The sequence below is a fragment of the Branchiostoma belcheri genome, unplaced genomic scaffold, assembly GCF_001625305.1.
Source record: "Branchiostoma belcheri isolate BF01 breed outbred unplaced genomic scaffold, Haploidv18h27 scaffold138, whole genome shotgun sequence".
NCBI lineage: Eukaryota > Metazoa > Chordata > Leptocardii > Amphioxiformes > Branchiostomatidae > Branchiostoma > Branchiostoma belcheri.
This window is the reverse complement of record NW_017802802.1, coordinates 538,910-553,348: the sequence shown is the minus strand read 5'-3', so window position 1 is coordinate 553,348 and position 14,439 is coordinate 538,910. Positions and strand designations below refer to the sequence as shown.

At 41.1% G+C, this 14,439-nt stretch overlaps 2 protein-coding genes across 5 annotated transcripts in view; one reads left to right on the top strand and one right to left on the bottom strand.

Annotated features, from left to right (window-relative positions):
* Positions 1 to 2,917: 2,917 nt before the first annotated feature.
* Positions 2,918 to 7,501, bottom strand: LOC109464403 (monoacylglycerol lipase ABHD2-like). The gene is made up of 2 exons (XM_019761372.1): positions 7,174 to 7,501; positions 2,918 to 4,417 (listed from the first exon to the last, which is right to left on the bottom strand). The coding sequence occupies exons 1-2, from the start codon at positions 7,326 to 7,328 to the stop codon at positions 3,301 to 3,303; spliced, it is 1,272 nt and encodes a 423-aa protein (XP_019616931.1). The 5' UTR covers positions 7,329 to 7,501; the 3' UTR covers positions 2,918 to 3,300.
* A 226-nt stretch (positions 7,502 to 7,727) lies between these two features.
* The window catches only part of LOC109464389 (AP-3 complex subunit beta-2-like), a 47,794-nt gene continuing 41,082 nt past the window's right edge, over positions 7,728 to 14,439 (top strand). For all 4 annotated transcript variants that reach the window (XM_019761340.1, XM_019761338.1, XM_019761339.1 and 1 more), the window contains exons 1-2: positions 7,728 to 7,995; positions 8,115 to 8,190. In XM_019761340.1, coding sequence (XP_019616899.1) covers positions 7,880 to 7,995; positions 8,115 to 8,190 — 192 coding nt within the window. In that variant the 5' untranslated portion in view covers positions 7,728 to 7,879. The remainder of the gene's footprint in view (positions 7,996 to 8,114; positions 8,191 to 14,439) is intronic.

Below are 14,439 nucleotides of genomic sequence, written 5' to 3'. Positions count from 1 at the left end.
ACATGTGACAGGGGATTTACTAACCACCAGATGGACAAGGCAAGACAGCACTTCCTAACTCACATGATTTCATATGCATATTCCAACACATCAGGTACTGTAATTCACTAGGAAAAACCAACACACTTTGAATTAGCATCATTTAGTCATAATTAAAACATACAATATAATTTTTTACGTCACTGTTTGCTGTTATACATATTGTATAATCATAATACAATGTATTCTCTTAATTAACTACTTTGTAACAAGTAGAACTATTATTCATATCAATTATCATAAGAACCAAGATATACACTTGGTTACTAAAAATCAGAATACTGGAACAAGTAACACATTATGGAATTCGTGAATATCAATTTCTACATACAATTGTAGAATAAAATAATGCCACAGGCTATGTGACTATCTATACATGATCTTTCGTCCTAATATGTATATATCTATATACATGTACTGTTGTACCAACTGAACTTGGCAGCTATTTTGCTTTGATACTGATTTGCAAATGTACCTGACACACAAACCAAAAATACAGAATTAGGGTCAAACACGTTACAAAAATATCTTTAAACAGCACGCTTGACATTACACAGACATACACACAGAATATTCTCCTGCATAGTATTGTTCTTTGCTATACAACCAAAGTTCTGTATCTGCTGTAACTCCTCATTTATCTTCATCATCATCATCATGTTTGCTGCATGTCAGTACAGTCCAAACTGCCAAAGAGGCCATCTCTTCAAGCCGGCCGCCTGGCCAGGAACAATCTGGTCATAACATTTTTTCCATATAGGTGTAAGATAGAACTTTGGGTCGTGTCGCAAAGAACTCAATATACAGTAGTAACACACCAATCTGATAAAACAATGCACAGAGGACATTCTCCTACAATACAAAAATATCGCATCCGGGCTGGAAAACAATTTTTTACCAGCAGAAATTCTTGTCCAGAGCAGGACCAGACAATGTACAAATACATTTTAGCCAGTAATCTCACACAATTCATGATGTACAAAAGCTCCAAATGTACAACAAAATATCATCACTTTAGCTTCACTGTTTCTACAGCAAAGTTTCACTAAGAAAGACTCACCAAGTTATCAATTAGCACCACTAGTACTGGGAGAACAGGCTTCCTGCCAGCAATTTTAAGAATCATCTCCAAGGTTCTTTGGCTGTGTTTTCCAGGGAAAGAATCTAGAAAATGTCTGGAGCTGTTCAACCCAACATTGAATGTGGTGGCCGGACGTCCGTACTTCGTCAACTTTCAAAGAGTTTTTCTTTCATTCATGTTAAATCCAGCCAGACATCACTATCAGTAGTATCTTGTGTACTGGTAAGGCCATACAAATTCACAAAAGCAACTGTTCTTACATACTTACCTGAACTTTTCACTATTAGTGAGAAGAGAAAAACCAGAATGAGAAGTACATCTGTACATGTAACTTGGCAAACATATTCCAACGTACCTTCATGTATCAAATATACCACATTTGATACATACGTGTACAGGTTATCTGTATCATGTTACATACATAGCACGAAGGCAGAATGTACTGCGCCTCTGCAAAACCAAAATGGTTTTCACATTAGTCAGCATTGCATCAGAATTTTGCCTGCTCCAGACATCTGTTCTGACACAACATTTAAAAACTTTAATACCGGTAAATGCTCATGATCATCATCATCATCTCGACAAACGTTTTTGTCAAAATGCTCAAGGGGTGACATTACATAATGTAATCATGGAGTTAAAAGACCTCCATGATGTAATCAAGCAAGAAATAATGAAATCATCATTGAGGACTTTCAATCAAAGGAAGACTAAAAAATATGCACATTAATTTTGATACGTCACTAATCAACAAGTTTGATATATAATCATGTTTTTCTTAACATCAGGGCACATTATGCATAAACTTTTTGTGGTGGTTTTATCTTTGATCTCTCCACTGCAAATTCATAACACACAGTGAATATGCCTCCCTACTGCCTAATACTAGTAGGACTGCGTACTGTTCTATTTTATAGAATTCTTAGACTCATGCATTTAAAACACTGTAAAACCTCCTTTTGCCTCCTACCACAAAATAAAACCATTGCAAAAGTTTCACAATTTACACTAAGGGCAGAATGTTTAAAGATCATTTTGTTTTCCTCAGTCTTTTTATACCATGTTGCTAAAAATGAAGACACTGCTAGCTTGTTTCATCACTTTGCGCGAGCATGGCTTACTTTGTCACAATTCCCAGCTATTTTTCCACATTGTTAAAAATGATTCTGTGCTTTTTGCATAAGCACCACAAGGAAGACAGAACATTTGGGATTTGGGAGTCTAGAATTGTATCATATATACTGGAATGGGCAAGTCTGTCAAACAGAATTATACAAACAATACCTCAACACATGACGTGTCATTTTGATTCTGACATTCTACAACAGTTTTGTAGCACAGTACAAGGCAGCCAGTGTTACAAACAGATGATCGTGCATGATGACACTGTTTCAAGACACTGATATCAATGACAACACCCCTACCTACCCTAGTGTTCAGTACATCTTCCTAACTACTAAGGACTGAAAACACTGCCAAAGACCTTTTACTCTAGTAAACCAAAGTTAGGACTTTATTCCCGGCAACTTTCTGCAGATTTCACAATACTACATTGTACTACCAAGGACATTATACTTGGTATGTACATTTGTACTACCAAGAATTACTGTAGTTTGAGCTAACAAATGCTAGCAGATGGACCAATTTCATCTCACTTAAAATACTTGAAGGGAGCAACTGCCAGTTACAAAACATGAAGTTACTGTGGCCAAGATAGCCTGGTAAGAAGTACTTCTTAGGGAAGCGAGTATGGGAGCCCCGGCATACAAGTAGGATGGTACCCAGGCTATGGCCAAGAACCCAGGAAGACAGATTATCAGGGCTTATACAGGCCAGCTCTTTGACCGTCCCTGGGCTAACAGGCAGCCAAGGAAGATCTGCTTGTCCCCCAGGGAAAACCTTGTTAGCAATTAGACAGCCGAGGAGCTAACCTGTGCTATGATGAAACCCAATTCACACACATGAGCAAAAATCTGACGTACAAAAACTGTGTAAGCACACAGACTGCAGATTTTTCCTGCATGTAAATTAGCCTGCTTTAAAGGAGCAGTTTTTGTATGCTTGTGCTGTCAGGTTTTTGCCCGCGTGTAAATCATGTCTATGTTAACAGTCTAGCTTCCAAGGTAAAGTAACCCCCTATACAAGTGTAGTCTTCGAAACTTCTGGGGGGAGGGGAGGTATCAGTCTATTGGCGTCCCTACACTGGAGGAGGCACACAAAGACGGGTTTTCATACACTTGAGATGAGTCCAAGAGACTCTCTGTGCTAGCATTAACTTTGGACTGCTCTATAGCCAGATTTGACATTGCATCCAGGTACTGCAGCAGGAGCCTGTGCAGCCAGGTCTCCGAGTCAGGAATGATGAAACCGCCGCTGTAGAAACCAAGATGGCCTCCGTGGCGAGTGAGCACAAACATCGCGTTGTCTCGACTCATTGCATAGTTGTACGGGACGTCCAGCATATCTTCGGGAATTAGGGGGTCATCAAGGGCATTTACAAGGAGGGTGGGCACGCTTATCTTATGCATAGTGAATTTGCAGCTGCAGTGGCGGTAGTAGCTGTGCAGACTGGAGAAGCCACCAGCCTGGAGGGTGTAGGCCAGGTCGATTTCCTGCAGTGACGTCGCCGACTGGATGGCACTGAGGTTGAAGTCGCTGTTTCCCCGGAAGAGGACGTAGCTGTGCCGCTGGAGGATGGTCTTCAGCCCCTGCGCCATGGCGAAGTTGTACGCTCTCCTGAAGCCGGTCCACTCCATCAGCACATTGCTCCCCCGGACGGCGTCGTAGCCCTGCCCTGCAGAAACACAGCAGATCACGTTGCCATTGTGCGGCCGCCCCTCTGCCATGTATTTACACACGATGTTGGCCCCCATGCTGAACCCCACGACAATAAGGCGCGTCGCCGGGTTTTCCCTCATTACGTCGTCCACCATGGCCCTGAACTCCCCGGTCTCCCCATAGGTAAAGATGCGCCGAGCCGTCAGCGGATTGTCCGTGGTCCCTAGGTGGTCAAGCACAGCCACCTTGTAACCATGGTCGCTCACCAGGCTGACAAACGCCTGGATGTACTTGGAACGATTTGAGCTGCCGAAGCCGGGACAGACGACGATGGTGATGTCTCCTGCAGGGTGGGGCTTGGACGTGTCGTACAGGGTGTAGGTGAGGGTAGAGCCATCTTCCAACTGGACTGAGAAGCATTCCCCTGTACGGGATTCTTTGGAGCGACTGGGGCCAAATAAACTGTGGATTATTGACTGGAGGTGCCCATTTCTGCCCCACAATATAGGTGGAGTATATCTGTAAACAAACAATAAAAAAAACAACTTTAGCGCTTGCATGTCTTTCCTTGACAATCAAATGGGCACACAATGCATATGTATGAATGCCAAAAAACACTAGTAACTAATGATATATGACACGACAAGCATTGCATTCACATCAAAAGTAGGTCAACTGGTACCTATTTGTGGAGAAGTTCTATCAAAACCCCATTTCATGGGACTCTGGCTAACTATTAGTACTCAAGCTCAAACACCTATTTCCAAGTATAATTAATAGGAACCTGGTATGCTGCAGGGCTTGAAATTAAATACTACATGCAAATAAGGTTAGTGCAGGTGAAATTGGAGCTGTGCAGGTATTTCTGGTACTTAAATGTACCTAACCTGCACCAGTCCATGTACTCAGGGTCTATATACAAATGAAGGTGTATGTGGATTTTTGTTAGCTGCATTGACAATTGACAGTGACTGTCATATGAGGTACACGAGATATAACATCAATAGTTTCTGACAGTTTTTAGTTTGATCCATTCTTTCTAAATTCTGATTGATGAAGGCAAAATTTGTCTTGTGCAGGTCATGTTTTATGTTAGCACAGTGCAGGTATGCTGAAAAAAAAAAGGATTTTGACTTGAGCCTTGCTACCGATAATTTTGTACTCAAGCTCCAATTCAACAGATTCTCAAATACAATGTGCCATTTCCAACAGTAATAAATTGGACCCTAGCAATACTAGCATGCTGGAAGACTTTCCTTCCCAGCTTTGAAGCTAAAATAGAGTCTTGCTGCCTTTATATTATATTAATTAGCAAGTATAATCTATACTATATCTGTATCGGTATAGCCGGTATAACTGCCCTTCAGCATAACACACCAGCTTCGCAGGCACGCGGCGCGGCGGCAGCTAGCTATATCACACCAAACAACTTGTTACACTCGATCTTTGCACATTTGATTGCAGGAGTTGTTTAAAGCTTTCTAGTGATGATGCCCCAACTGTGCTTGGTGGCAACGTCAACCTTCCTTCATATTCATTGACAGAAAAGTCAATAGCAGACTTTCTCTACATTTTTCCACTGAGTGTATGTGCACCTTAGTGCACCCAAAGCTGGAGCTATGCACCCAATTTTTTCTGTGGGTGCCTCAGTGCACCCAAATATTTTTGTAAAGATGTTAAATGTATATCAGATTATCAGTATACAGCATATTCTTAACAGCTGAGTGGCATAGAAATAATAAAATCATTGTTATAGCACTTTTCTTTCAGAAATGAAACATATCATCTTATGTGCACAGTAGATTTTTTTGTTGCACACAATTTTTTAGGTTGGGTGCATCAGTGCACCTATTCCCAAAAATGAATTTCAAGCCCTGACTTTTTGCTTTGAATTGCTTTTGATCCTTATTCATTGGTGTCTGTTAAAACTAACTTAACAAGTAGATATACTGTGTAGCAGTAACTTATGGCTTGCCAGAGGGGATATAACATGTAGTGTCAAAGCAGAAAAACAGAGGCTGCAGCAATATATGACCTCTTGAAGTTGAATGAAGTGACAACAATGCAACAAATCATCCATGCAAATATGATTATGTGAGACATACTGCACGGTATTGCATTCTTTGTATACCAGGTGAGGAAAGTGCATACTAGTAAGCATGTAAGTGATTATGAGGGATACAAGTAACTACTAAAGTAAGAGATACAAATGAATGTCCTTCAGAACGTGAATCAATCCTGGGAGTGGGATAATCATGCACCTTTATGCTGTCATAACATTCACAGATAGGTCATTAAAAATTCAACGTCTCCTCTCGGCATGGCACGATGCCTGCTTCATTGCATTCAATCAATACTTCCCAAAAATTACCGGATACACTTATGAATATATAATTGAATAACGTTGACAAGATATCACAGCAGTTGCTGCTAAAACACAAAACTGATATCTAACAACAAGGTCCTACATAAACAAATAGAAACACATCCATTAACACATGATCCGTATGTATGTTTGTGTGAGATTTGTTGGATCAACACATAATGCCAAATGTACACATAGTAACAGTGATAAATCACCATGTGAGAAAGGATACAACTATGGGTGTCACTGATACATTAATGGTAGTATACCATTACAGGAAATATGCTTCTAATGGGGACGACAAATGATTCATCTTGTCAAATATGTAATAACAAACATACATGTGATGTTACAATCCTTATATAAGGTGTGTGTGCAGTTATGAATAATGATGTAAAATTTTGGTAAAATTCTAACATGCCCCCGGCCTGGGTTAGTTTGCACAGTGCAGAAATATGATTTGAGCAAAAGATGCATTCACATTCTGAAATCAAGGAGGTCATTTTAACTCCATGCTGAAATGTATGCCTTACTGACCATATCCATCTGCTACTGCTAGGCAACTATTACTTCCTGGATTTCGAAAGGCTTCATTGATGACTTTCAGAGGCTTAAGTAGCCGATATTCTTGCCCCAAAGAATGCCATTGAATAACCTTATCTATTACATACACATATCCTGCTTAGTATCATATAGATAGGCAGTTGCCACATGTCTGTAACGTTAGGTCCCCTTACAGTGTGGGTTTAAATATGCATATATCGGAGGTGACTCAGTCAAGGATCTAAGTTTGGCCTCAATTTGCAGTCTTGCTGCAGCAGACAGTATGGAAGAATCTGAATTTTTTCTTTTCATCGGAGAAAGTACAGTAAGACATATGGCAAAGAGTTCGGGGTGATGTCATATTTACCTTAAGGTGAGAAGCGGCACGGACTGCAGCAGGAACTGGTTCAGGTCGGAGGGGCGGTAGTACAGGGTGGGAGGAGCCGGCCCGTTGCTAAGGTTGAGAAGACGGAGGAAGACGTAGCACAGCACCAAGACGGCGGCGCCGAAGAACACCTCCATGGCGCACCGGCGACAAGAAGGGCCGACAGTGCCCACCTGCACGGAAACGTGACTTAGATTATCGGGGACGCCGGAGGCTGACCCTGCCGTCACAAATCGAACTTGGGCATGATGGAAATGTCAATGAATCTCTGCCCGAGCAAGAAGCTTCCCGAATGGACTAGTTCTTTAGAAGGAGGGGATTTCAGTACTGACCATACTTGATAAGTTGTTGAGAATCTAGATGTACAAGATATAAAAGAGTCACTATTTACGTGTACTACATAACGAAGAAAGGTAATAAAGCGATTGCAATATCAATGAAATGGATATAGAAAGTATTTAAAAAATCAGCATCCCCTATAACTCTGGATGAATGGTACCAGCTGATAACCTCTGACCGCCAACGTGGCCCATTACTCATTTGCATACGTGTCACATGACCTCCATCTGCTCGCCACCATCTTGGTTCCTGATTCTGCTGCCACTGAGGTGTCCAAGATACACCACAGTTCGCAAGTTTTCCCTGCCGTTTTCCTGACCTCCCGCCTCTCGGTTTGGTAGACCTGAAGATGTCGAACGGCGGAGGGTCGTACAACGCCCAGAACGACAGCCGGGCGGGCTCCACGGGCGAGCCGGACATGGGCACCGAGCCCACCGGTGGCTTCTTCTCGGCGGATTACAAGAAGTAGGTTCAGCTTAGGAGGAGACATGCTAGTTCCGGATTGGTCTGTTTTCCCGTTCTTGTTTACTTCCTAATCATGTCGCCGTTTGCTGAGATATTTGTTGTTTTCTCGACGTATACAGGCATGATGACCTGAAGCAAATGCTGGACAGCAACAAGGATAACCTGAAGCTGGAAGCGATGAAAAGGATCGTCGGGGTAAGTTTGGAAAAACAATCACGCCCCCCACCCCCTTTCAGCATCGCGAAGAGATAAAAAGTTCAGGAGTTCGGCCAAGAACTACAATCTGGTGTCTGAAGGGGGCTTTTGTTCACTTGTTTTTCGTGGAGAAGTCTTTTCCCTACACACCTAGCCAAGTGAGGACCGTTGTCAACAAGTTGTCATGTGCGCGCGCATGTCTAAAGTTCATTAAAAAAAAACTTGGCAGAAAAAAAAAATTATGATTTTCTTTACAGTGTCATGTTGGTTTACCTATCTCATGAACTTGAAATGAACTTTTAAGTTGTTTTTACCTTGTCCATTTGATATTCTGAAGTTCTAATGATTTTAACAAAGTGGGAACCAGTCATTTCCCAAGCAGGATATGGGGCAGTGGGTTTTGCAACATAAACAAAAAACATCAATAAAGATCAAAGTACTGTTTAGTATCAAGTATATATTTGTACTATAGTTTAGATCAGTGCGGGGACTCTTTCTGGATTTTTATTATCATGAATCTTGACCATCGGACTTTACCCTGGTTGGCTATACTGTAATCAAGAGAAGAGCTAGCTACGACTAGCACGAGTACATTTGACAGGTCCTAACTAAAGGGAATAGTATCTTTCTTCTTTGGCTTGGCTTTTAGCGCCTACATGTAGTTTTCCGGTAGCACTGGATTTCTATTCAACCTTGCCAGGGAAGTCAGTAGTCACTGCATTTTTAGCTGACGGCCCATTCACAGAACAGTTCAGCACTGAACTTAAACCTGTTGCTAAGGCAGATGAACATAGTCTTTACCTTTTTTTACCTGCAGCAAACACAACTGTCATTAAAAAACAGGACAGTAAATTAAAGCATAATAGTCTCTTTTACTACTGACAGTAATAAAAGAGACTATTATGCTTTTGAGTCAGTTTCCATCCCTTGTTTGTCAGCTATGTCTTTGCCTCTTGGCTTAAGCCTGTACTCAGGGAAAGATTGACAAAGGGCAAAATGTATCCATATAAGACCCAATGAACAAATAAACAGGGTTAAATGAAAGGGCTATCTAATTCTGTTTTTGGTCTTCTCAAGTATCCCCCTAATAATATGCTTAATTATACATGAGCATTGTAATAACATGTAGGCTAACTGCCTAATGCCAATTGTAAACCCATGAGTTTGGAGCTTACTTAAAATTTCTTTATTAAAAAATATAACTGATAGTATAAACAAATGATCCATGGTCAAATGTCTCCTGTATAAGTTGTACTATAACTTATAAGTAAGGTGCACCATACAGGTAATGTAACATTGCCATCAGCATCCAGCTTGTAATTCACTGATGGTGACTGACCTCACGAAGGTATGTACATGTAGAGCTGCACAGCCCATGTCAACATTTGATTGCAAACATTGGGATCTATTTGGAGCAGACTAGATTTGTTAGCAGGATGAGGAGGTATGACTGTAAGGAGGATCTGCATGGGGGGATCCCGACAATGCTTAACATTAGAGGGCTGAGTCTGACAATGCCTAACAGTAAATTCAGGAAGGCCGGCAATGCTCAGCAGTCAATTGCTGTTCTTTTTTGCGGCCGGCTACAATTAACAGTGAATTAAAATGGCTTGCTATCCCCCACAGAAAAAGCCATACAGACTCTCTGTAAGGGTCAGAGAATGTTGAGCATGTCAGACCATGTACAAGGCAGGATGATAACATGTGTACTGGGTTTCCTCTGCACCACCACAGTCTGCTGATAAAGACTTGTGAAATGTCAGGTTGGCCAGGAATGAAAACACTTAAGATATACTGCAACAGAAAGCAAAACAACCCAAGGTATAACCCAGCTCATTAGGGTGGCCGCAGCCTTCTCAAAATAAGCCGGCATCCGGCGAAAATTACAGCTTACTAAGTTACTCAAATTTTTGCGCCGCCTACTTTCGAGTAAATTTTAAGAAAAACATTGAAGTCAATGTTACATTTACTTACAAACTCCACTGGCTCATTTCTTTTGACAAACTTCAGACAAAATTTTCTCCTAGCTGTCTGGCTTGAAAACTGCGGTTTTTTAGTCCAGTGCAGATTTCTAGTGCATACGGCAGCGTTTGCTTCTACGAGTGGCTAGAGTGGCGGTATCTTCACGGGGGCCTGGGGAGGGTCTGGTTTGGGGTTCGAGTTACATCCACGGTGCTGTATCACCCTAGATTGGCGGATCAACTTGCTTCGTGAACTCGTTACTCACAAAAGTTTATGTGGATACATGTAAATATGCCTTCATTATTTTTCTGCATTGTTATGGCTGCGCGTAATACAATCTGAGTGGCAAACATGATTTTAATTCAGCCTTTTTTCAGAATTATTTGTGCATCAACATTAAATTTTTTAATTAAAAGATGGCCATAAAGGTTGCTTAGAATGTACCAAAAATGATGTTTAGAGCAATAGGGGTCTAATTTTTACAATTTTCTCTGTGGGAGGCCCCCAGGACCCCCCAGTAGGAGGGGGGCCATCCCCCCCCCTGTACCCGGCCCCGCGTGGCTCGCCTGCTATTGTTTTTTATTTCAGCCACCTACTCTTTTTGAGAAAGCGCTGGCCGTTTTAAGAATACTGTGGCAATATGCTGATGAAGAATTCTACATACAACAAGATATCATCATAATGTCAAGTATTACCTAATGTCATTACATAATTATTACATAATGTCAGGTATTACCTTAATATTACCTTTTCTCCAAGAACATTATGCTGTGGTTGTGTTTGTGTGTGTATGTGGTTTAGCATGATAACTCGAGAAGCAGTGGATGGATTGGAATGAAACTTGGTAGGTGGGTATGACTTCATGAGACCTAGAAATGATTAGATTTTGGGCCCCCTGGCGGCTTTCCTAGGTACTGCAGCTGAACTTCCGGTTTTGATATCTCATGTTCTGTACATGCTAGGGTCACGAATTTTGGTTGGTAGATAGCCCTTGGGGTAGGGAAGAAGTGACATGAGTTTGGGTCCCCTAGCGCCTTGTTCTAGAACTGCAGGAGCATTTGTTGAAAAAAAATTGAAGGACGATAACTCAAGAACCGGTTGACGTATTGTCGTGATTTTTGGTATGTAGGTAGTTGAAGTAATGCTTGACATAATCAGATGGCAATTATGCAAATCAAGAGCTAATTTGCATAATTAATGAGGAAATTCTATAAATCTGATTTGTTCGATAATAGAACTATGAAACAGTTGTGACATCTACTTGAGAACGAGAAAACATCTGAGGATATAGATTATGTAAATGAGGACCTAATTTGAATAATTAATGGCAAATTCTTATAATTCCATAGTTGTAACTGCTGCACCCCGAATTTCATACTTGCCACATTTGGAAGTTAAGTGAAGGTGAACATCAATAAACATAATTTATTCAAATCATGACCTCATTTGCATAATTTATGAGGAAGTGCTATAATAGCCTTTTTGTTATGATAAGGCTGTCATTGGATGGAGAATATGATCAACTGATATAATCCATGCAAATGAGGCTCTTATTTACAAAATCAATGATTAAAATTGTAGACTTCGTCACCCGCAAGGGTTAACATTTTTTGGCGAAGGTATGAGATCGTGGAACTCTTGTTACATAATATCAAGTATTACCTTAATATTACCTTTTCTCCAAGAACATTATGCTTCTGGTAGTATTGATATGTGTGTATGTGGTTTAGCATGATAACTTAAGAAGCTTTAGATGGATTGTCATGAAACTTGGTATATGTGGTTCTAAAGGTCTTGACCTATTGACAAAAAAATGATTCTATTTCATTGAATGATAACTGAACCGTTGGCTCCTTAGTGCCTTAGTATTACTATATGTATAGAAGTGGCCTGGATGCCATTTACTTTGTGAAATGTCCTGGAGACCTTTAATAAGCACAGACGTAGCAAGGTAAACACACAGTGTAAGACCTACAGACCAAGGGTCATGGTTTCTCCACCAGAGGGTAGGCCTGGTATGTGTGGCTGGTGATAGATATCAGGCCACAGGGGCTGTTGTGAAAATAACTTTATATTACATGTAGTTTTACCATTCCCATTCTTTGGAGACAGACAGAATTCTGGAATTAGCCTGGTTGCCAGACTGTTACAGGCTAGCTCCTCAGCTCCAAGACCAAAATTTTTCCACAGACCCCCTCCCCCCTCATTAGGCTCCGGGGATGAGCAGCCCTTGGCAATTTTCAATGTTATCTGCACTGCTGCAGAAAAATAAGTACAGAATTTTGGGCCCTGCATGTACATGTATGATATATATATATATTCCAGACCCATTTTTATTGCCAGTTCTTCTTTCTGACTGGGTTGTTGATGGTCTGCATGAAAATGGAAGCCCTGTTTCTAAGACCAGTAAGAGTAAGAGTGAAAGTTCCTGAGAGATTAGAAGAATCTGGAACATGTGTAAAGGGGACACGACGTGTTAGCATTCCATGTGTGTGGTGGGTGGACAGCAGGGCAGGGAACATTGGACCCAATTTGGGGAAATATTAAACCAAATTTGGGGAAATATTAAACCATCAATTATGAGATGGATGAGGTTTTGCTCTAATCAGGACAGCCATGTTGAGTTACTTACAGGCCACTCCAAGCAGAGAGTGGATGGGATCTCTGTGTTTGAACTTTCTCTCTGTAGAATATTCCAACAAAATGTACTATTTGTAACACCTTTATTATGCATAGTATATTCCTCGATCCCCTCCACATAAAACTTTCCAAAATCAATATCATTTTCAATCAATATCAATATTCTTTTATTGTTTGAAAAATTAACTTCTTGTCAACTACAAACATGACTTCAACCCATTGTATTAGCTATGGTATATAGTCCACATACTACAGGTTTTTCTTATATGCTCAAGAAATTAACATTTGCCGAACAGCAAAATTTATAAATCTTCAACATAGTGCCGCTGACAGAAATTCTGTCCTCTTTCAGAAATGTTTGTGTGCTGACCAGAAAGTCCCATGTACTGTAAGCATCTGTAAATCAAATGGATATTGACCATGACTGCTCTAGGCCACTGCTAGATAGTCAGTTCTGAGCCATTTCGCTTGATTTCATGCCTAGTACATGTACTAGGTTGGTGGTACTTGCTGGAAGCCTTTCCCAGTGCAGTAAAATCTGCTGCATGGAAAGACTGGAGACTAATGACAAACAGGTGTGGTTAGGAGTGAATGGAACCTGCAGAGCAGGGAAGTACTTCTACTTGGGTGTGTCAGCAGGTCCCATCCTAGCCTGGAGTCCAGCCTTGTTAGCTTTGGTCCGCTCCCCAAGATCTTGCTAACAAATTTATCAAGGCAGGACTCAGGGCTTAAGTCCCATCCTCCATCTTCTCTATGCGTGTAGTTCCTGATCTATCCAGTTGTCTCGAACCCTGACTGAGGTTTTCCTTCTTTCTGAGGACATGTGGTCACACTCCAATCCCATGGAAATACTGTCATGTACCATGGTACTTTCACACACCCACAGTCTCCATATGGTTCACTTATACTTATCTAATGGGAGAATTCCCCTGGTACCTGGTCCAGAGGAGAGGAGAGCTTTCAGCCCTGATTATCTTACATGCCCTGGCCTGGAAATATGTACAGGTTAATCCTGCAAGTCTTTGTTATTGAAATGATTGTTATTGCAGCTAAGCTTGATAAAAAAGCACTGATGATAATGGTACTTTGGATGATACAATGTTGTCCAGTGTTAAATCAAATAAACATGATACCCAGGGTTTTTTCTAGAAAAATTTAGCATGAGGGAGCAGATCTCAAGCATGACATTAGGAACAAAGCGACCGAGGGGGGATTTTTTAAAATGAGTAGCCACTTAGGTTTCAATCTGAAAATTGGTATTAGGGAGCTGGCTGGTTACATGAGGGAGCAGCTCCCTTATTCCCCTGTTTAGAAAAAAACCTGATACCTGTTGGTCATTTGGAAATACATATAAAATGCACCAAAGTAGGAAAAAGAATTTCGATGTTCAATCCAGTGACTTAATGCTGGTAATTTCATACTTGCATTTTTAAGTTATGTGAAGGTGAATATTCCAAATCAGGGTCTCATTTGCATAATTCACAAGGAAATGCTAGAATACTAGGTAGTGCTGCATACCTAAACCCACATTTAGTTTCAGGTCCGGATTCAAGTCCAAAGGTTTAGGTTCAGTTCCGGACTTGTAAGGGACCCTACGGTATTTACCGGGGGGGGAGGGCCGGTGCGTACGGGGGGAGGGCCAAGGAA